The sequence below is a fragment of the Quercus lobata genome, chromosome 3, assembly GCF_001633185.2.
Source record: "Quercus lobata isolate SW786 chromosome 3, ValleyOak3.0 Primary Assembly, whole genome shotgun sequence".
Taxonomy (NCBI): Eukaryota; Viridiplantae; Streptophyta; class Magnoliopsida; order Fagales; family Fagaceae; genus Quercus; species Quercus lobata.
Window position 1 is genome coordinate 72390425 of NC_044906.1, and position 24023 is coordinate 72414447.

The 24023-nt window shown below is 36.2% G+C and overlaps 1 protein-coding gene, 1 long non-coding RNA gene and 1 pseudogene across 2 annotated transcripts; 2 read left to right on the plus strand and 1 right to left on the minus strand.

Annotated features, from left to right (window-relative positions):
• Positions 1-4523: 4523 nt before the first annotated feature.
• Positions 4524-6829, plus strand: LOC115978958. The gene is made up of 3 exons (XR_004088904.1): positions 4524-4628; positions 6486-6551; positions 6666-6829. It is a non-coding gene; the product is annotated as an uncharacterized LOC115978958 (long non-coding RNA).
• Positions 6830-7695: 866 nt separating this feature from the next.
• Positions 7696-9281, minus strand: LOC115981418 (annotated as a pseudogene).
• A 744-nt stretch (positions 9282-10025) lies between these two features.
• LOC115981419 (uncharacterized protein At4g02000-like) lies at positions 10026-10751 on the plus strand. Its single transcript, XM_031103553.1, has one exon. The coding sequence runs from the start codon at positions 10026-10028 to the stop codon at positions 10749-10751; it is 726 nt and encodes a 241-aa protein (XP_030959413.1).
• Positions 10752-24023: the final 13272 nt, after the last annotated feature.

A 24023-nucleotide genomic window follows, 5' to 3' on the forward strand; every position in this document is an offset into this window, starting at 1 on the left:
TTTCTTTCGGAGGCTCCTTTTTTTTCTTTTCTTTTTTTAATTAATTAATTAATTTATTTATTTATGATGACTGATGAGCGTGTTTACTTTTTCGGAGGGAGCTATGGGTGGGTTTACTTTATCTTTATGTACTAGTGCTATACTTTCTCTCGGAGACTCTCCCTTTCCTATTTATTTTTTTTTATTTTTATTTTTTTCACATTGGGATTTTTTTTTTTAAATATTCATTTTTACACTCTAAAATAAAAACTGTTTATTTATTTTACAAACTTACTTAGCCATACAACCAATATTTCATTTCTTAATTTTACATACAACCTAATCAAATAATATAGACAACACAACCAAATAATATAAAAAGGAAATATTAACGGATGCTCTTAGAACAATAGTTAATAATCAATTTAAATAAAATTTTTATATAAAAAAAAATTAATGTTTTGATTGCTTTTTTCATTTCTAATAAAAAGTAATATCAAAACTTTTTAAAAATAAATTGTTAACCATTGCCCTAAAGGTACTCGTTAGCATGACTCATACTGGTTTCTCTCTCTCTTCCCTTCCATCTCTCTTCTAACCAGCAACTCTCTCTCTCTATGCTATCCACCAAAATCACCCACAACCCCTACCAAAAACAACTAAACCACCACTACAAACCTGGCAAACCACCAACACCCACCACCATTCACCCAGCAAACCCAAAACCAACCCAACAAACTCATACCAAACCACCACCACCACCATAGCGATTAAAACTTACCACCACCATTGATCAAAACCCATCACCATCGTCGATCTACCACCTCCCCAACCATAGATTCAACCACTGAGGTCTTAAAGAGATGGACTAGAGAGAGAAAGGAGGGGAGGGAGACGAAATAGAGAGAGAGAGATGGGGGACTATGATTTAAATTATAATTTTATTTTTAATTATTAATTATTAATTATTTTATACTCCCTCCGTCCCACTTTGTTTGTCCTATTTGAAAAGTCAACATTTTTAAGGAAACATCATTTATTGTCTTGTCTACCTTTTAAAAATGTATAAGTTTTCAAAAGTACCCTTAAATAAATTTATCAAAAAATTGAATTAGTAAATTAATAGGGGTATAATAGGAATATTAGTAAATTAATAACTTTTATTTTTAGAAACAGGACAATATTTTGGGACATCCCAAAATGGAATAAAGGACAAACAAAGTGGGACGGAGGGAGTATTATTTTAATAATCTACCACATTTTTTTAATAATAAATGTACAATATTACTATGATTTAAACTCAATTATCAAAATATTTAAGAAATTTATAAGGATTTCCACTATATGTTTTAAATTTTTTTATAATTTATTGTAATATTTGGTTTTTTGATAAAAACTTGGTTTACTCCTATTATTCAAGAATCGGTGTTGGTTTGATGATTCTATAAACTAGGGTTTTGTTTATGATGGCCAATAGTGTTTAGCATCTTTTTGGGTGAGTGGGAAAAGGTTTTCTAAGCCTAATAAATTCGTTGATTGAGTGTAGCTTTTCAAAATTAAGAATGCATACTAGTAGTTGCAATCTCGTTTCTCTGTAGCACTCTCAAAATACTACCACTAATGGTGATAAAAGCATTTTTTATGGAAAAAAAAGCAATAAATTAAAAAAATTGTGAATAGGGGTGTGCAGCCAACTCACCAATCCATCAAAACCAACATAATCCAACCAAACTAGTTAGGTCAATTTTTAGGGATTAATGAGTTAGGTTGGGTTGTCGAAATCATTTTTGCTACTGATTGGGTTGAGTTTGGGTGAGATTCATAAATTCACCTAACCCAACCTAACCCACCTATATCTGATAAATATTTAAAATATATATTATATGCTTTTGTTAATTACTCTTTTACCCCTCTTCATAATACTATAAAACAAAAACTCTTAATCCATTTTCTTATTTCAACTCTTAATCTCTTACTCCCCTCTCTCCCTACTTAGAATTTATGTATGGTTGCACTACTACTTAGAATTATCAAAAGATGGCATGAGGCAGCAAACAATTGAAATTCTGTTATTCTATTTTATTTCACAACTAAGTTGGGATAAAACTATTTAATATCTTACTATTTAAAAATCATTTGGTTTGATAATTTGTTTATGGTGCTATGCTTTGAATTTTTGGAAGATGGTAGGGCACTTGTAATATTGGTTGTTGCTATTGTTCTAATGCTCAATTAATAAAAAATAAAATAAAAAAAACCTATCCAACCCTTGGGTCCAACCCGACTCATGTGGGTTGGATTGGATTGGGTTAGACCCCTGTGATGGTATGAGTTCAGTTGAGTTTTTTTACAACTCAATCATAGTAGGCTGATTTGAAAAAACCCTAATCTAACTAGACACATGCACATCCCTCGTGGTTCAATTAGAGGTCTTCATTTTCATTGTTATCCCATCTCATAATAATCCCCAAAAGTGATAAGATGATGATTAATATCATAAATATCATATTCTTTTTCAAAGTACTTATTTTTTTTCTTTTTCTTTTCTAATAACTCCATATGATAGGTAGAGTGATGTTGGTTTTTACTTTTTACAAATGTGATGGGTTGGGTTGGGAAATTCTCAATCTGAGAATTGGATTGAAAAAAATCACCCAATCCAATCCATGCACACCCTACCGACAAGGAAATACACAAAAATTTTCCTCAATTATTTGATCTTTTACTTTTCACACAATTGCTCTATTTTTTTAAGTGTCAAATAGTGGTGGCATGATACAGTAACAGGGACACACGGGTGTGTGTGTGTATATATATATTTTTTTTCCTTTTTCTTTTTTGAAGTGGTAGGTAAGCATAAGTTGGGGTACCATATTCAAAATTAATGTTAGTGTTAACTATCTTTCATTTGGCTCCTAACTAAAGGAACATTGCCTGAGCCTTAACTTATGTTAATATTGTTTTATTTAGAGATTTCCTTTCTGTCAATGATGTGTTCAATCAATTTATTTATTTTTATTGGTAAGAACATAGGCAGTAGGCACTGCTCAAAGGGCATCTCTCCTCCATGTAGGAATTGTGAATGCACATGCTGCTGATGGTAAGGTTGATGACACAGTTGGTGATAAGGCTGCTGGTAAACGACCTGTAGTGTAGGTAAAATAGGAGGCAAACTACAGGTAGCATAGTGCAGTTGAGGAAGGGAGTAGTCTGCTACTGTTTATGTACACGTGTCAGAGTTTGGGAGCAATTGATTGAGAGTTAGTTAGGTTAATTCCACTCTTTACGGATCTGGTTACCATTATATATATTGGGGCTTGTATCTGATTCAAGTAATGAATAATAACAGAATTTTCTTTCATCAAATCTCTCTCTCTCTCTCGTTCTTCTCTGTTTTTCCTTTATTTCTTTCTTCTTGCATTGCCTTACTTTTCAGGAATAAGGTGGTGGCAAGAACATGGTTTCTTCAAATGAATTGTACTATTCCCTTATAAAACCACCTGAACAACTTTCCATCATATTGCCACTGTCCAACGTTGGGTGTTAAGTTAACTCAGCACCCTCTGCTTTAGTCACTGATTATGATGCTTGTGTTTAGCTGTTAATATGGACCCATTTCTTCTCTAATCTCTATACATAAGTAATGCTTCAGGCTTTTCTATGTGAGGCTTCTGAAAGAGGACATCGAATTCTCAAAAAATTTTGATCATATATAAGTTTTGCATCAGGTTAACAGGAGTTAATAGCGGATAATATGTGTAGTGAGTTGTTACCTTCAATTCGGGGATATTTATAGGTTTTCCAGCCAAATGTACAACTGTTTGCCTCTAGCCTTTTGGACTAGCCTGCAAAAATGTGAGAGAGGAGTAAGCCTTATAATTTCCTTAGCACCTTGCATTTTTATTCATGGTTCACCTTGTAAGTCGTACAATCTGTTATCTAACATTTTAATTACATGTGAAAAAGTGGCTTAGAAATAACCATTAAATATCAATACTTCAAAGCTCAATAATGCAGATGATGTGTTCTTGTTTCTGTATGCTAAAAATTCATCACCTAAACAAAGAACATCATAAATACTACGGATTGTGTTCTCTTCTTGTCTGTTGATGCCGATACAGAGACTTTATGTTAACATCTTTAACAGCATTTGTTATCACACAAATGCAAAGAGAATTTCATAACACATCTTTCTTGTAGTAGTCTGTTTCCCAACTTTTGTGATGAATAAAGTAGATGATATCACCATAATTGTCATTAGAAAAATAAGAGTAAGATGTTAAATTTCAAAAGTAAATTTATTGAATGACTGGGTACTCCTTTTGGATCAGGTATATTTATTGAAGAGCATTCCTCTGCACTTATATGTAAATGTTTTGGCCTTCACTGGCATCTCATTTAGTACCAGCTTAGATTGGACTCCCAGAAAAAAGTGCTAGTTAGCCTAGTTTTTAAATCATTAGTCTTACTGTAACATAATATCCAAAAAATTATGGGATGATGTAGTGATGAACTTAGATCTAATGATTTCCTTTTCTTGTTATCTTTCCTAGGGGGGCCGCTTGCATTGTCTATATCCTTGGTGGGCAGACGCAACTGTGGATTTTATGATTAGTGGGGGTTATAATGTTAGTACACAGATACAACAGGTACATGCCAAATTGTTTTACCGTTTAAATCAACAAATGTTATAGTGTCCTATTGTCCTGTATATACAAAAGAGGATCTCTTGTTATAAAACAAATGGAATGAGAACAATGCTCATAGAAGGAGAAACTATAGACTATGGTGCATGTGAAGGAGAACATTTGATGTGTTCAAGGAAAAGGACATTGTGTTCAAGAACTCATAGATCCTTAATTCATTTTCAGGCATTTCATTTCTCTTATTGCATGATCATTTTAACTTTCTGGTGCCTCAAAAGATGGTCAATATAGCCCTGCAGCAAATGAGGGAAATCAACATTATAACAACTGTTGATTGTGTTTTCTTCTTTAACAGCACCTATTATGACCAAGTACTTTGCAATAATGGATTCTAGTATGTTGCTGATACAAATGCAAAGTAGATAATATGACCATAATTGTCTTGAAAAAGAAGAATTTAGATGTTAAAATTTAAAAGCAAAGCAAAACAAGCCTTCTTTAGTTATGCATAACCTTTTTTTTTTTGGGGGGGGGGGGTGGGGGTGGAGGTGGAGGAAGTTGTGCTATACATTAATTAACAATGACCACAGACACTCTTTTGGATCAGGTTTATTTATTGAAGAGCATCCCGCTGCGCTTATATGTAAATGTTTTGCCTTCACTGGCATCTCATTTGGTACCAGCTTAGATTAGACTAATGTGAGTGTATACTCAGAAAAAAGGTTTTAGATTTTACGTCATTGGTCTTACTGTATCATAATATCTTATTAAATATGGGGATCTTGGATCTAATGATATTTTTTTCCTGTTATCTTATCTAGGTGGGCCGCTTGCATTGTCTATATCCTTGGTGGGAAGATGCAACTGTGGATTTTATGATTAGTGGGGGTTATAATGTTAGTGCACAGGTACAGCAGGTATATTCCGAATTGTGTTTCCATTTAAATCAACAAATGTTATTGTGTTGTTTTGTCCTGTATATACAAAAGAGGAACCTTGTTATAAAACAAATGGAGTGGAAACAACACTTAGAGAAGGGGAAACTTAAGTTTGCATTTAACAGATATCTATGGACTATGGAGCATGTGAAGGAGAACATTTGATGGTTCATGGAAAAGGACATTGTGTCCAAGAGTTCATAGATCCTTCATTCATTTTCAGGCATTTCATTTCTCTTCTTGCTTGATCTTTTTAACTTTCTGGTGCCCCAAAAGATGGTCAATAAAGCCCTGCAGCAACTTCTGAATGATCTCCAACATGAGAAATTTAATTGGCAGATGCAACTGCCTTGGTTTTTTTTTATCTTGCTCGTTAATTTGTGCTGCTCTTCCCAATCTCTTTTCTAGATCCTTAAGATCTTGGAGAAACTTTTTTTAAATAACAATAATAATAATTTTTATTAGAGGAAATTTCCACCCCCCCCCCCCCCCTCTCCCCTCTCTCTTGCTGGAGTAAGAAAATGTGGTAGGTGTCCATGCATAAGTTTGGTAGATCTAAGCATGAAATTTACCACAGGTTGCTTGTCTTCCTCACATATCATTGGAGTTGCTATTTGAGCTCAAAGTTGTTAAATAGAATTATCCATAAACAAGATTAATTACAGTTGTACTATTTGTGTATGTAAGAGAGAGAGAGAGAGAGAGAGAGGATTCTGATGGGAGTGTTCCTTAAATTTTGTGTGGGAATGAATCTGCCTTTGGTTCCAGAAGAAGGTTTATTGGCATATACTAAATTGTGTTCGTGTTTTTACCTCTTCACCCCCCACCCCTCTGCCCCCTTCTAATGACAATTTCATATTTCAATCGAACGCCACAAAATTTTACCGTCTCTGAAAATGCTGTTTTCAATTTTATTTGCCAGGTAAAGCAGAAGACACTTATCATATCGGGTGAGGATGACCAGATCATTAGTAACAAGCTTGCAGTGGTTAGTTTATTTTATGTGTATAAAGCATATAATGCAACTGATAGGTAATGGAAAACATGCTCAGGATTCAGTTGGAATAATAGATTTGCTTAATTCTTTGATGCCATTATGCAGAGACTGCGCTGTGAACTGCCAAATGCAACTATACGTCAAATACCAGATTGTGGTCATCTTCCTCGTGTCGAAAGGCCCAACTAGGTTGCCAAATTGACTGTGGATTTTGTTCAAGAAGATTGCTATAAAGAGATTGAATGTGTTTCCCAATACTGAAGTCCACTTTCCACTAGTTCAAGGGAATTTTTGCAAATGTAAAATCTGTCACAATTTGCATTCCATTTTTGCTCGAAGGTGACAAGCCGCATCTTTTATATTATTTGTTAGGCAAGAAACTTATTCGTAATAGACATAGATGCTGCCAGTCATTTTATTTGTATGCATTAAAACTGAATTAAACATATAACTTATTAACTACGTCCTGCGTAGAAAACTATTATTATCAATTTCACATCCATGTAATGCTTCAATTACCCATTCCGGAGTTGCTTTGATTTAAGGGACTTGTCTTAATTTCCTATATTTACATCCTATTGTTTTCTTACCAAAATGGAATCTGCATCCTATTTTAAATTTCTTGCTTTTTTCTACAAATTGATGAGGAAGTTGGATAGAAGCACAATCCTGCATACTTCAGTATGTAAATGGTTTAGTGCTTTTCAAGACTCAAAGGACTCCCGCTATCACTGTTATGTGTATCCTGTTTTAGTTTCGATGAGAAATATTAGCACAATAATGACCTTATCTTGTAAATAGTTTTTCCAAAAACTTACACTTTATTTATGTGGCAACTTTGATTAGTATTCTGTTTAAGCTGACCCTAAAATTGTTGGAATTGAAACTTGAAAGACACTATTATGAGCCTTTATGTATATGACACTGTAGGTTATATATAAAAGTAGGGCCTTTCAAATTCCTGGGGCTACAACTGGCCAGGAATCATTTGCGTGGTTTTCAGAACTTATGCTTAATTATAAAAGGCCAGTGAGATCTCCTATGGATGAAGGTAGTGCTTTTTTTTTTTTTTTTTGATAATGTCCAATAAGTTTATTAAATAGCACTGTGAAAAAATATATAATGACATACATGAAAATCAAGCATCAGCAGTATCTGCAGGCTTCGTTGCACCGAAGGGATCACGATTAGGACCGACATCCTGCCCTATATGGCGCTGCACCAATCTCTGCAAATCAGCCATAACCTTGTGCTCACGCTTGGCCTTCTCTTCATAATTAAACATAGCCAACGCCCTCTTATCCTCGGCACTATAAACTTGGTTTTCCTTCCTAATACGAATAGCATTCATCCTCTGGTGCCTGCTACCACTCATCACATAACCAAGACCCTCGAACTTCTGAATCTCATCTGCGGACAAACCCACTTCTCCTCTCCTTGGAATACGCTTCCCTTGCTGCACATAACTGATATGCCCTTCGGCTCTAGGCAAGGGCATTGGGCCAACAACTGGCTCGGTATCCAATGCCGGCTTCTTCTGTGCCTTGAAAATCTCCGTAAAAGTTCAATGCCTCCGCAATGCTTTCAGCTTTCATCTCCTCATCGTCTATAGACATTGCTGCCACAGTAACCATACTCTTTTCAACTTCGGAACCCTCCGAATTTGAAACGTCAATGTCCTTCTCTGTCTCCGAGAGATCCTACTACTATACTCCCTTTTCTTCTACTGCTTCTTTTGCTACTCTTTTGGCGGCTCCGATTCCTACTACTTGCCTTCGATTTCTTTCTTTGTTTTCTCTCTTCTTCCTCTTCTTCATCCGATTCACTCTCGCTGTCGCTCTCATCAGATTTGTATTTTCTACTCTTGGAAATCGAACTCTTCATCTTCCTCTTCCTCTTTGACTGACTTTCCGATTTTCCTTTCCGACTACTCACCTTCGCCTTCTCTTTCGAGCTTGAATCGCTCTTTACGCCGCCGATTAACTCGTCTTCTCCACCGTACTTGTCAGAGATCTCGTCGGCTTTCTCGTTCTCGCTCTCGCTCTCGTCATCGTTCCTAGGCGGACTCGGCTTGCAATTCCAAATACAACGAGTGAGCGCTCTTCTCATCTTCTGCCTCTTGAGCCTCCGGTACTCCTCAGGGTTCAGCCCCTTCAACTCCTCATCGGACTCGGACTCGGACCGGTTTCCGTTACGGGAATCGCGTCCAAATCGCTTGGGCAAAGAGTCTTGGGCTTTGCTGGAGCTGCTGCGTTGTTGATTGTGGTTGTGGTTGTGGTGGCGGCGGTCGTGGGCGTCGTAATTAGGGCTCCGACGGTGGTGGCGTTTGTTGTAGTCGAAGGAGTTGTCGGAATCTGGCGTGTAACGGCCATTATCGCGGTCAGAACGGTGTCGTTTATCAGGGATTTCGATCGTTGACTTTGGCCTCGAAGGTAGTGCTAATATCTCCTTTCCTTGCTGAATATCAAGTTCGTTATTATTAACACTTTCACAGCCATAGAGAAGAAGCTGTTTAAGAGATTTCACCGGAAAGCTTCTTGTAGTAATTTTAAGATTTTTGCAACTGCGGAGGTTCCATAATTCAAGCTTTTCAAGAAGTCCAACAGACGGATGAACATCAACTAAATTTTCACATCCCGACATATCCAATTCCTTTATATTTGGGGCGATCACTGACAAGTCAGGTAATATTGTAATGTTTTTACAGTCTCGAAAACTCATATATTTCAAACTTTTGAACCGGTACCTCTATAGAAGAAGAAGAAGAAATTGAAATCTATTAAGCTTCAACAAACAGTAAAATACAGCTTAACGAAACAATAATAATTTATATATGCAATTGCAAATGATCATACCTCGAAATGCTCATCCAATTGAATGTGACTTCCTTGCATTCTGAGTGCAACAAGTTTTTGAAGCAAAAAATTGGATGGAAAGGAAGTCAAAGAAAATCCATACCACTCAAAACAACCTTAACTCATGGGAAAGAAATTCAAGGTCTTCACAAATTCCACTACGAATTTTCAGATATATGAGATTTTTCATCTTTTCAAAATCTAATTGCATGTTTTCTTCCTCTAGCAGGTCCACTGCTATACCTCGAATTGCAATCAATCCCTAATTGGACAAATCATTCAGTAAAAAACATTATGCAAAAGAAACAGCCAAAAATATAATAGGTTGTTAAATTTTAAATAAAAGCCACACTAATCACAACCAAATCAAGATTCTCTCAATTTTTTTAGGTGTAATAAGTGAGACATTTTCTCGGCCGCGCTTTCTCTCTGAGAAACTAGGTTAGTAAAGACTCAATTATCTTCTCCGGAATGATATCCTTCTCCCTCTGTTAACACTATTAGCAGTAGGGCTCGTTGGTTTTATTTTTTTGTGGGTTTAGGGAAACACATCTCACCTTTTCTTTCTTCCCCTTTCCATACCTTCTACACTATCATCTGTACTCAAACCATGGACGAAGTACTCAGTGCATGGAAAAAATTGTCCCTTACTGCTGAGAAAAGTACAAAACTTAGCCTGACAAAATCAAAAAATCTGAGAAGAAAAGAATATGTTCTTGTAGCGAAGTTTCTAACAAAACGTGCCCTAAATGTGGATGCTATAGGGAGAACTTTCAAACCCTTATGGAGGGCCAGGAACGAGTTCAAGATTAGAGAAGTAGGAGACCACATTCTATTATTTGTTTTCGAACTTGAGACAGATGCGGAACGAGTATTAGCCCAAGAACCGTGGTCATTTGATAAGCATCTTGTTCAATTCCAACGATATGATTATTCGATCCTGGCCAAACATCTACGCTTTACAAAGATCATGTTATGGGTGCAAATACATGGTCTGCCTATGAGAATGCTAGACCCCGAGACTGCCATTGAATTAGGAGAAACCCTTGGGGAGGTGTCAACCAAGGAAGCCGAGAAGGAGATGGTAGGGGGTGACTTTGTTCGGGTTAGGGTGAAAATAGATGTCTCAAAACCATTAAGCCGAGGTCGAAGAATCGTCTTGGATGAAGACATTGAGACTTGGGTATCTTTCAAATACGAGAAGCTCACCAACTTCTGTTACTGGTGCGGTATGGTGTCTCACGATGAGAAAGAGTGCGAGAAATGGCTTGCTGGGAAAGGATCAAGCTCTCATGCAAAGCAAGAATATGGAGCATGGCTGCGGGCTACCCCTTAAAACCCGAGGAAGTCTCCATACACGACTGTGCCAGGTCTGGGCGATGGGCTTGGAGGCTTCACATCACAACCTTTTGCAAACATGACTAGTGAGGCAGAGGAGCCATCGCCCGCGACACCACAGGGCGGACCTGCCCCGATACAATCCAATAATGTCCAAGTTAACATTGATCTCCATCAAGTCTCCCATATGGATATTGCGGATTCTACGGAGGATTTGGTGTAGATTTCACGTCCGAATTTATCTCCAATTACTCGGGTAATAAATTCCATCCCAAACTCCTCTCCCTCCCATATCCGTTCACAAGATTTTGAAAACTAAATAGAAGAAATTGATCTGGCTTTAAAGAAATTTGACTCCCACACACCTCCTATAATCATTAAGCCAACTGTCACCCTCACACATGCAAATCACATGGAGACAAATCAGGGGATATTATAGATATTCAAGGAGATGCGGAAAATAATAACTCCCCTCACGTGATCAACCATAATACCTCACATGATACCCATGCACTTCGCACGTGGAAGAGATTAGCTCGAAATAACATCCCACCAGAGACTCCAATTAGCCACTCTGTTTCACACAAGCGAAACAGAGAGTTTGATGAGTGTGCCCATCCTGAGTTACCAACGAAGAAGTTCTTGGTTTTGAAAGATGATATGGAAAATTTATTGGTGGAGGCTGCTGACCAGCCCCGCCAAGAGCCATAAGCATCATAGTTTGGAACTGCTGTGGGCTTGGGAACCTGCAGACAGGAAAAGAGCTTGAAGTAGTGATTCGAGCAAAAGATCCCTCTGTCGTGTTTATAGCCGAAACATGGGCAGATGAAGCAAGGCTACAAGAGATCAAACGAAACATTGAATTTGATAATTTATTTTTTGTTGAGAGAAATAACAGGGGTGGGGGTCTAGCACTCTTTTGGCAAAATTCAGTAGATTTGAGTGTTGATTCTTTCTCACCAAACCATATAGACTCCATCATAAATAAGGGGAAGGAAGAAGTATGGAGGTTCACAGGTTTTTATGGTGAGCCAATGACGCATAAAAGAATGGATTCATGGAATAAGCTTTGACACCTACATAACAAATTTAATCTCCCTTGGCTGTGTGCCGGGGATTTTAATGAGATCATTCGAAGCTCTGAAAAATTGGGAAGGAGTAGCAGAGGCCAAACACAGATGCAACTATTCCGGGATGTAGTGGATGAGTGCGGATTTATTGACCTTGGATTTTCAAGTCCCTGGTACACATGGCAGAAACACTTCTCTGCAGGTCACTTGATATGGGAGAGACTTGATCGTGCTCTAGCTACTAACGATTGGTTGCTGAGATTTGTAGGTACAAATGTCCACCACCTCAAGGCAGACACTTCGGATCATAGCCCACTATGGATTGATATGGAGGGCCTTAATGTTCAGTTCATATCCAAACCTTTCCAATTCGAAGAGGCGTGGCTATCTGACCACACATGCTCAAAGGTTGTTGAAGCAATCTGGGAATCAAGGGAAGTGGACGATCCAGCAGCTAGAGTCATTCGAAAAATTGACAAGTGTGGTCGAGAATTAAAGAGATGGGAGAGAGACCACTTCGGCAATATTAGGAAAACATTGAAGGAGAAAAGGAAGGAGTTGGCTAAAGTAGAAAAAGAGGCTTTACGCATTAGACAAAATTTTCGAATACAGGAACTAAAGAAGGAGATTACGGTCTTGGTGGCCAAAGAGAACAAGTTATGGTTTCAAAGGTCCAAGGTGCTTTGGGCAAAACAGGGAGACTGAAACTCAAAATACTTTCACAGCGGGGCCACTCAACGACGGCATAAGAATACCATCTAGAAGCTTTGGTCATCAAATGGACAATGGAAGTCTAGTAATGCAGAGGTAGCCGAGATTCTCATAGGCTACTTCCAGGAGCTGTACACTTCGGCCAACCAGACCCCATGTGATGCAGCCACAGTGTCCATTGAAAAGATTATCAACTCAGATTTGAACAATCAGCTTGAACAGGAATTTACTGCGTGGGAGGTTTAGAAAGCAATAAAAGAAATAGCCCCTCTCAAAGCCCCAGGTCCAGACGGAATGCCTCCATTGTTTTATCAACATTATTGGAACACAATTGGTAATGATGTTACACAATATATTTTACATTTCCTTAATTCAACATGTCTTCTTGAAAATCTCAATCACACTTTTATTACCCTTATCCTAAAAAAGAATTATCTCGAATATGCTTATGATTTTAGACCCATCAGCCTATGCAATATTTTGTATAAAATATTTTCAAAGGTCCTGGCCAATAGAATTAAAAAAATTCTTCCAAAGATCATTTCGGAACATCAAAGTGCATTTACCAAAAGCAGATTAATTTCTGACAATATTCTAGTTGCTTTTGAATCTCTCCATAGTGTGCAGAAACATGTGGGAAAGGAAGATTACATGGCCATCAAATTAGACATGAGCAAAGCATATGACAAGGTAGAATGGTCATATCTGGAATCAGTCATGAGACGGGTGGGTTTTACTGAAAGATGGATTACTTTCTTGATGCTATGTGTTAAGACGGTCTCTTATTCTATTTTGGTGAATGGAGAGCCAAAAGGGATGATTTACCCTACACGAGGCATCCGTCAAGGAGACCCATTGTCACCATTCCTTTTTCTACTTTGTACAGAAGGATTAAATGGTCTCATCAATAAGGTAGCGGATAAAGGCGATATTAAGGGTTATGCCCTTTGCAGAAATAGCCCCAAACTAACCCATCTCCTTTTTGCAGATGATAGTCTTTTATTTTGCAGGGCTACAATCCAGGAGTGCCAACAAGTTTTGAATATTCTTGAGACTTATGGCAAGTGTTCGGGTCAACAAATCAATAAAACAAAAACCACCATTTTTTTCAGCAAGTCTACTTCTGAGGAGTCAAAAACCACATCAAATCTGCCTTGGATGTTCTGGTGATCTTACAATATGAGAAGTACTTGGGGTTACCATCATTGGTGGGGAAAAATAAAAAGGCCAGTTTCAATTACATTAAGGAGAGAGTTTGGAAAAAAATTCAAGGGTGGAAGGAGAAGCTTTTGTCTCAAGCAGGTAGAGAAATACTTATCAAGGCCGTAGTTCAAGCAATCCCAACTTACACAATGAGTTGCTTTAAACTCCCCTTGGGTCTATGTATAGATATCGAAAGTCTTATAAGGAAATTCTGGTGGGGCCAAAAAGGAGACCGAAGGAAGGTACATTGGGTTAAGTAGGACATACTTTGTAAACCCAAATCGGAGGGGGGCATGGGGTTTAAAGACTTGGCAAATTTCAATGATGCTTTCTTAACCAAACAAGCATGGCGATTACTTCACCAAAAAAATTATCTATTTTATAGGGTTTTTAAGGCAAGGTTTTTTCCACATAGTTCTATCTTAGAAGCTCCTTATTCAAGTTCGGGATCATATGCATGGCATAGCATATTGAAAGGGCGAGACTTATTGTTGAAGGGTGCATGGTGGAGAGTGGGAAGTGGTGATGCCATAAGTGTGTGGAACGATGCTTGGCTGCCATCCATAGCTCATCCGAGAATTGAAGCTTAAGTGGTACTAGGTTTCGAAGATATGAAAGTTTTAGCCCTCATTAACCCAGCCACGAAGAAGTGGGATTTCAACATGTTGAATGGACTCTTCACTACCCAAGAGGTAGATTTGATCTCAAGCATTCCTTTGTGTCCCAATGCAGTGGAGGATGTTGTTGTTTGGCCTTTTACCCCATCAGGTACTTACACAGTGAGATCTGGTACATGGTTTCTCACCTCTGACCAAGCTCCATATCAACCTTTTGTGACTGCCCAGCCTGAGAATGATGTGTGGAAATTGATTTGGAGTCTTAACGTGCAAAGCAAAGTCAGAAATTTCCTTTGGAGGTCTTGCCACAATGCTATTCTGGTGAAACAAAATTTGAAACGACGGCATATCCTAAATGAAGATGTATGCGAACTGTGCAAGCTCGAGTTCGAATCAGTTGTCCATGCTCTTTAGGGATGCTCACAACTCACACAGGTGTGGGGCTCAATTTTGTCATTTTCGTTTTGGCAGACATGAGTTTTTTCCTCCATCCAAGAAGTGCTCACGTATACACACAAAGAGCAGAAAAATCCGGAGTTGCTGGCATCAGTTATGTGGTCACTTTAGCATCGCAGAAACCAAGTACGTACATCTCCCACGAAGTATCCGCTATCGCTGGTCTTTCCAACAGCGTCGCAAGCACTGGCTGACTTCCAACGAGCAAATTCCTCTAATACTCCGCAACCTAGAAGCTTTAGCCAATCCCGAATTCGATGGTCTCCATCGGCAAAGGGTGAAATTAAAGTAAATTTTGACGGAGCTTAGTTCAAAGATATGGGCAAAGCAGGTTTGGGAGTTGTCATTCGGGATAGCAGAGGACAAGCACTTGCTTCTTTGTCTGAGCAAGCAAGTCTCCCTTTCTCTCTAGAAATTGTCAAAGCTATGGCAGCAGCTAGAGCTATCCCCTTTGCACAGGGACTTGGCTTCACCTCCTTCATAATAAAGGGGGATTCTATTAATATTATAAAAGCACTACAGTCTGATGATGAATCCCTTTCTCCATATGGTCATATCCTCAGCTCGGCAAAATCCATGGTGGTTGCAGGAAGCAGCATGACGTACTCGCATGTGGGTCGAACTGGTAATAATGTAGCACACAACCTAGCTAAACATGCTAGACATGTTTGAGGTTTTTCAGTGTGGACGAAGGATGTTCCTCCACCCCTTTCTCCCTAGCTCTGATCAGGATTCGATCAGGCAAGACCCATACCCATGAGCTTTGATCAAGTGAGACCCACGAGCTCCGATCAAGCAAGACCCACGAGCTCTGATCGTTCTAGTCAAGCACCGATTTGTCTCTTTGTTGTTTGTCCGTGTGGGTTTGTTTGTGTATTTGTGTTTTTTTTTTTTTTTTTTTGAGCAAGTGTATCTTTGTGTTGATTTGTTTGTGTGGATGTGTTTGTGTGTGGTTGTGTTTGTGTGCATCTGAGGAAAAAGAAGGAGATGAGGAAAGGAGAAGTTACTGAATTTGTTGAGCATGGAGAAGAGAGAGAAAAAAAAGGAGCGAACGTGAAATTAATAAAATAATAAATGGATGAGCTACAGTAATCGTGTATATTTACACGGTTGCTGTAGCTCATGTAGAGATATACACATTTTTAGAAGCATTGATGTGGAGCATTTTTGAGGCAAAATGTGTAAAAGTGGTGTCTTTTTCTATTTTACATGATTTTGCATCCACTGATGTGGATGCTCTAATATAGTGATATTTTCTTAAACATTAAAAATACAAAACAAAAGAAAAAGAATGAAAATTCACTATGTCAGCTAGGTGAAAAAAGGGAAAAAATTAAACCAAAAGAACTTACCTTATTTACAATAAGTGCTTGAGGATCATCCTTGTAACATAATAGCCTGCTTCGTTCTAATTTTTGTCCCATTTGCTGAATCAAGCCATGCATCCATAGTTTGCCATCTTTACCAACAACTATGAGACACTTATCAATAAGTATTTTAATATCATAATGTGGTTCATAGCAATAGATACTGGTTAGTATATCTACAACAAAATCCTTCTCTTCTTCTATAAGGAAACATGCAATATCAAGAAAAATATCTTGTTAAGGTTCTTCTATTAGGAAATCTTTTATATTTTTCTAATGCACTTTTCCATTCATCATTAGTTTTTCCATACAAATCTACTCCAATGATTTTTAGAGCTAATGGAAGACCTTTGGCATAATGTATAAATTGGTTGACAAGTTCCAAAGAATCTTCATCAGATCTATTTCTTCCAAAGGCATGTTGACAAAAGAGTTCACGAGATTCATGTACATTTAATTCCTCAACCTTGTAGTACCTTACACAACAATATTTTTGAAGAGTATCTAGCAAGTGTTTGTCTCTTGTTGTTATAATAATTTTACTTCCAGAAGCAAACTAATCATAGTTTTCAAAAAAAAAAAAAATCTATCTTTTCTAGTTTTTCCACATCATCAAGAACTAGAAGAATCCTTTTTATTATACAGCCTTTCAATTGTCATATTGTTTTCTCTAGATGTACTCCCAACCATGAAATTTCGATACCTTAAGATCTCATTACAAAGTGTCTCTTGAAGTTGGATTACAGCATCATTTCTTTTTAATTTTTCTCTAACATTCTCTATACAGCTGCTTCCATCAAAATGATGACGAATTGTGTCAAATATAGGTTTCACAATTGTTGTCTTACCCACTCCAGGAAGGCCATAGATCCCTACGATTATGGCTGTCCACCGGAAACCAAAAACCGATCCACCCGCTCAAACCGTCTGGGCCGACCTGAAAACCAACCGATTTGACGCCGGTGACGGTTGGCGGCGGGTCTTCGCCACGAAGAAATGATTCAGGTGGGTCGGATGGCGGGTTTTCTTCTCCAAAACCCGATGAACCCGATCCGACTGCCGAATCCCATGAAAGAAGACCGAATCTACCTAGATCCACTCAGATCCGGTGAAGATTTGGTAGTTTTTGGTTAGATCCGGCAATGAGATGGAAGTTTTCGCTCAAATCTGGGCTTGAGGTGGTGTTTTTTGCTTTGATCCTGTGGTTGTCACACAAATCCGAAGAAAAATCAACAGATTCGGCGAAGATCGAGTGAAGTTACGGCCAAGATCCGGCGACGAGATGGAAGTTTTTATTCAAATCTGGGCTTGAGGTGGTCTTTCTTGCTTCGATCCCGTGGTTGTCGCACAAATCCGAAGAAAAATCAATAGATCCGGCGAAGATCCAGAGAAGATTCGGCGAGATCCGGCGAAGATTTGGTGATTTCCGGCGAAGATTCGGCGAAGATCTGGAGGTTAAAACTCACTCCGACTTCGACTGACCCGACCGTTGTCCACCGGAGCCCGATCCGACTCAACCTGAGGTTGCCGGCGGTCGGCGGCGGGTCATTCGACGTCCCACCTGATGTGAGCGGGTCGGTTCTGGGTTGGGCACAAACTCGACCCGGACCGACCCGTGGACACCCCTACCTACGATACAGAAAAAATTTGACTGAAGATCTAAACACCGATATTTGATGTCACTTATGCGAGAATCTATTCCAACTAGATATTTTGTAGCAGAAATTTTCGTGCAATCTAATTTAACACTTAAGATCTCTTCAGAGATATCTTCTTCTTCTTTTTTTTTTTTTTTTTTTTTTTTTTTTTTTTTTTTTTATACAAGATAGAATTTCTACTCTAACCTAATCTAAGTGTATATGTGTGTGAAGCTCCCTCCTGGAGACTTGAACCCTAGCCTTTGCCCCCCACATCCCACAAGCATTTATACTTGTGGAGTGACCACTACACCAAGGGTGTGCGGTGGTTCAGAGAGGCCGCAGCTGCCAATCACATCGCATTAAATATACGTAACAAGTTAAACAAGAAAAAAGAAATACATTATACGTGAACAAGGACTAAATTCTTTACAGGTATGTGATCAAAATAGAAATATCTTTATTATATATTCTTCCATTTCTAACTTTGTATCATTGACCTTTGTAGCATTACCGGTATGTGATCAAAATAGAATACTTTCATAATTTGCCAATAAAAAAAAAAAAATATATATATATATATATATATATATATATATAAAAGAACTATGAATAAACAGTTAATACTAATTGTTTTTGGATCCTGCTGGTAGAAGCCCTTCGGGCATTTGTTAATAAACCATTTTAGGTAAGAGCAGCTCCACATTGGGTCCAGGGTGGTCACAGGACCACCCTGACCTGAAAAATAATTATTATTATATATAATTTTTTTTTAATTATGATTTTTTTATCCTTAAAAAAAATTTGTAACACCCTAAATTCATTTAGGGCCAACATAATTAAAGTTTGAACAAAATTTTGCAACAAACTTGGTTGTAGACTAAGGCTATAACCCCACTCAATATATTTTTTATTGAATGTAAATTTTGACAAATCCACATTTGAATTATATTTTCTTCTTATATCCTTCAAATTTGCAAATTTTCAAGAAAATCAAAGATCAATAACTATGTCATAATCAAATGTTTAAATTTTAAGTTTTTGTAGTCTAAAATTATACATAAAAAATAAATTTATGGATCGAATAGTAAATAACATCCAATTTTTTATGAAATTTGATATATATATTTTTAAAGAATATAAAAAATATACAATTCAACGGTTAGAATTTTAAAATATGTAACCATGTTAATTATTTTAGTGATAACCTTAGACTACAACTAAGTTTGTAACCAAACTTTTTCAATAAATTTAGTCGTCTTAACAATATATTAGGTTCTTACAAAAAAAAAAAAAAAAAAGGCCAAGAAAAATTTTATTTAACTAAAATTTTAAAAGAGATATAACTTGAAGCATTGATAATGAGATTATTATGTAATAGTTTCAAAATAAGAAAATTCGTAGAAGGAAATTGTAAGATTTTATGTATTTGTGTTTTTTTTTTGGAAAATATATGAAGTTCTATTTTTGTTAGATTTTGTATAATTTAAGTTTCTTAATGACAACCCTAAAAAAATTCTTCCAGCCGTCACTAATTTTAAGGACAGTTTTTATGCTACTTTTATGGGAAATATAAAAAACTGTCAAAAATTTTTATTTATTTTTTCTTTTCCATAAAAAGTTTCTAAAAGTATTTCCTAACTTTTCTCATTATTCTTAATACTAAATTTGGTGGTGATACCAAACAATTAAAAATCATAAAAGTCAAAGAGTAGTCATTAATACATACTCGCCCTTGTAGTGATGACCAGTAAAGTTGCTCGCTTTAGTTAAAGCCTTCCTCCATTTTTGCACCTTCTTCATATTATCCTCAAATTTTTTTTCATGTTCTTCTAAATGTTCTCCAAACTTTCCCTTTTGATGGCGTACTTCTGTTGGATTTACCATATAAAAAATTGGTATCACCTTAACTATTTGGCCATTCTTCTTACACTTAATAATCTTGATAAGTTCATCCAAGCACCAGGTAGAAGATGCATAGTTTTCAGAAAATACAATTATTGAAATCATTGAACTTCTAATGGCTTTGATAAGTTTAGCAGAGATTTTTTCTCCCCTAGGAATCCCATCATCCATGAAGGTCTTAACTGTCTTCATTTCCAAAATGCCTTTCAAAGTGCTTGTGAATCCCGTACGGGTATCTTCACCTCTAAAACTAAAGAATGCATCATATTTGTATGCGTTGTTCAGAATAACCATTTTGACAGTCTAGAAGATCTAAAAGGAAGAGGAAAAAAAAAAGATGTTTTAAACTAGACAAAGCAAAGTGAATGAAAAATTAAAAATAGGAGATGTGGACCACTGCGCACCCTTTGCACGATGATCACTCTACAAGTATAAGTGTTTATGAGGTGTGGGGGCAAGGACCGAGATTCAAGTCTTTAAGAAGGAGCTACACACACAAATACACTTAGATTAGATTAGAGTAGAATTTTTATTTTGTATAAAAATAAAATATAATAATAAAAGATGTGTTAGTCCATATGACTCCCTATACAACAACAATAACAAACAAAGCATCCGCAGGGGCGACCTAACATAATTTAAGGCCTAAGGCAAAAAATTCATGTGGGCCTTTTATATGTAAATATTAATTAAATAAATTTATTTAATACTAATCATTAATTAAATCAATCAAGGTTATTTTGATAAATTAAATGCATAATTTAATGAATGAATAGTACCAATTTAACTAATGTTAATTTTATATAGAAAATTGAATATCATAGCTTCTTCCAAAAAAAAAGAAAAAGAAATTGAATATCATAGAAGAACCATAAATTTTAATAATAAAAAAACTAAAGATATATATTAGATATATAACAATGCATAGTTTTTTTTTTTTTTTTTTTTGATAAATATAATAGGCATAGTTAAGTGAAGTAGTAGGAAACTTTATATTTTTAGAAATATATTAATTTTAAAACATATTATATACACTAAGGAATAGCTATTACATCCATTTTAAATAGGAATAATTATTCTTCAATTTAAAGAATAGTTATGCCAATATAATAACTGATCTATGTAATAAAGATGCAACTAAATAACCAAATTGTTATTACACATGAATAACTATTCTATTACAGGAGTTATTACAGTATATCAAACGTATTCTAAAGTCACAAACAATTAGGAGGAGATTAATCTATAATTGGTGATTTAACTGAAAAGTTTAGACCCCGTTTAGTAGAACATCTTAGCAACATGTTTTCAGTTTTTAAATAATATTACATGCATTTTCACACACTTTTTCACCCACACGTATTTCAAAAAAATACAAACAACATTACTTAAATTCCTCTACCAAACAGCCCTTAATTTTTAACTATAAGACCCTTATCATATTTCTCTCAAGTCTCATTCTCAAACTTTTTTTTTTATTTAAAAAAAAAATAATAAATAAAAAGTCAGCAGGAAGACGAAGGAGTCAACTAAACCAAACCTCACAAAAGATTTCAAACTCTCCTATAAATTAGAACATAGATCTAGAAATAAAAATGAGGAAGAGAGAGAGGGTTCGAACCACAACCTGACAACGGCGGCGCGTCTACCAAGCCACTATCACTATCAGCTCTCCGGAAAGCTGGTTTCAGCCGAAGCAAAGCTCCTCACCAAAAGAAAAGAAAAAGAAACCACTGTAAATTGAGGTTCAGCGCTACGATGGCGAACTAGTGGGGAGACTTGAGAGACTTGTGATTTTCAAACGGGAATTGCTTGGCTGTTTCTCATGAGGAAGAGAAGGGTAGTAGTAATTTGCTATGTCTTTGAGCTCTTGGAGAGTGGGTTTACTTTGTTGGTGGGAGATGATGAACACCCTTTCCAAATAACAATAAATATCAAAAAAATTAGTTAGTTGTCACGTTTCAAAACAATGCTGAAAAATAGCATCTCAAGTGTCTAAAACTCGAGTTCCAAGAAAAGACTCGAGTTTTTAAGTCTCGATTTGTAAGCGGATGGGTCTGATGTGGAAAAAATCCACGTGGAAATCGAGTTTTAAAAACTCGAGTTCCATAAATTGCAGGAAAACGCCGCTATAGGGCTTTAAAATGTCACATAGGGCTTAAAAACGCCACTATAAGGCTTCCTGAACTGATCATACTTATAAAAAAAAAAATTGTAGGAAAACGCCGCTATAGGGATTTAAAACGTCACTATAGGGATTAAAAATGCCACTATAGGGCTCCATAAGTGTGGGGTGATCATATAAAAAAAAATTTACAGGGAAACGCCACTATAGGGCTTTAAAACGTCACTATAGGACTTAAAAACGCCACTATAGGAACTCGAGTTTCTAAAACTCGAGATCTATGTGGCATTTTCAGTCCAAAACACTCGCAAAGCGAGTTTATAAAACTCGATTTTTAATTGAATCTTGAGTTTTTTAAACTCGAGATGTTACTTTTCTTAAAACTTTGAAACGGTTCCTAACTTACTACTTTGAATCTCTATTAACAGCTATTATGCACATTCCCTCGGGAGATGACTGTGTCTGTGTTTACTTTATGCACTAGTGCTATACTTTCTCTCGGAGATTTTTTTTTTTAATTTTTTTTATTCGCATTAGTTTTATTTTTTTTAAGTATTAATTTTGACAAATCTATTATTGGATGAAATCTTTTTCTTATATTTTTTATACTTGTAAAATTTCTAGAAAATTAAAGAATAATAATTATGTCATCAATAAAAATTGCAAATTTTTGTATTTTAAAATTATGCATAAAATATAAGTTTATAGATCATATAGTAAATAATATCTGATTAACATAAAATTTGATATGTGTATTAAGTGTATAAAGAACACGCAATTCAACAATTTTTTTTTTTTTGAAAGCACATGCAATTCAACAGTTAGATTTTCAAAATATGTAGTAATAGTTATTTTATTGAGTGAGTTTGTAGTCATAAGTTATAACCAATTTGGTAGCTAAATTTTATCCTTTATTTATTTTAGCAACTTATTTAACTATACACTTAACATCTCATTTCTTAATTTTACAATAAAATAATATAGACCACACAATCAAATAATATAAAAAACTAGTTTCTCTCTCCTTCCTTCCATCTCTCTTCTACCCAGCAACTCTCTCTCAATGCTACCCACCAAAATCACCCACAAATCCCTACCAAAAACAACTAAACCACCACTACAAACCTAGAAAACCACTAAGACCCACCACCATTCACCTAGTAAACCCAAAAACAACCCAACAAACTCATACCAAACCACCACCACCATAGCACTGTCGTTGATTAAGACTTCCCACCACGGTTGATCAAAACTCATCACCATCACTGATCTACCACCTCCCCAACCACAAATTCAACCACTGAGGTCCTAAAGAGATGGACTAGAGAGAGAGAGAGAGAGAGGGCGGGGAGGGAGAGAAATAGAGAGAGAGCTGGGGGACTATGATTTAAATTAGAATAACATGAAATTGTAATTTTTAATTATTTATTTTATTAGTCTACCACATTTTTTTAATAATAAATGTACAATATTACTATGATTTAAACTCAATTATCAAAATATTTAAGATATTTATAAGGATTTCCGCTATATGTTTTAAATTTTTTATAAGTTATTATAATATTTGGTTTTTTCATAGAAACTTGGTTTACTCCAATTGTTCAAGAATTGGTGTTGGTTTGATGATTCTATAAACTAGGGTTTTGTTTATGATGGTCAATAGTGTTTAGCATCCTTTTGGGTTAGTGGGAAAAGGTTTTCTAAGCCTAATAAATTCGTTGATTAAGTGTAGCTTTTCAAAATTAAGAATGCATACTGGTAGTTGCAATCTAATTTCTTTCTAGCACTCTTAAAATAATACCATCGACGGTGATAAAAGCTTTTTTTATGAAAAAAAAAACAATAATTTAAAAAAAATTGTGAATAGGGTTATACAACCAACTCATCAATCCATCAAAACCAACCCAATCCAACCAAATTGGTTAGGTCAATTTTTAGGGATTTATGGATTAGGTTGGGTTGTCAAAATGTTTTTTGCTACTGATTGGGTCGAGTTTGGGTGAGATTCATAAATTCACTTACCCCAACTTGACCCACCTATATCTAATATATATTTAAAGAGAAAACATTAGGTCAAGCTGTAGCATAAAACACTGGTTTTACGCCATCCAATAGCCCTTCGCCACGTCACCCATCACTTAAATCTCCTGAAGGAAGAGAAATAGAATGATTTCAAAAA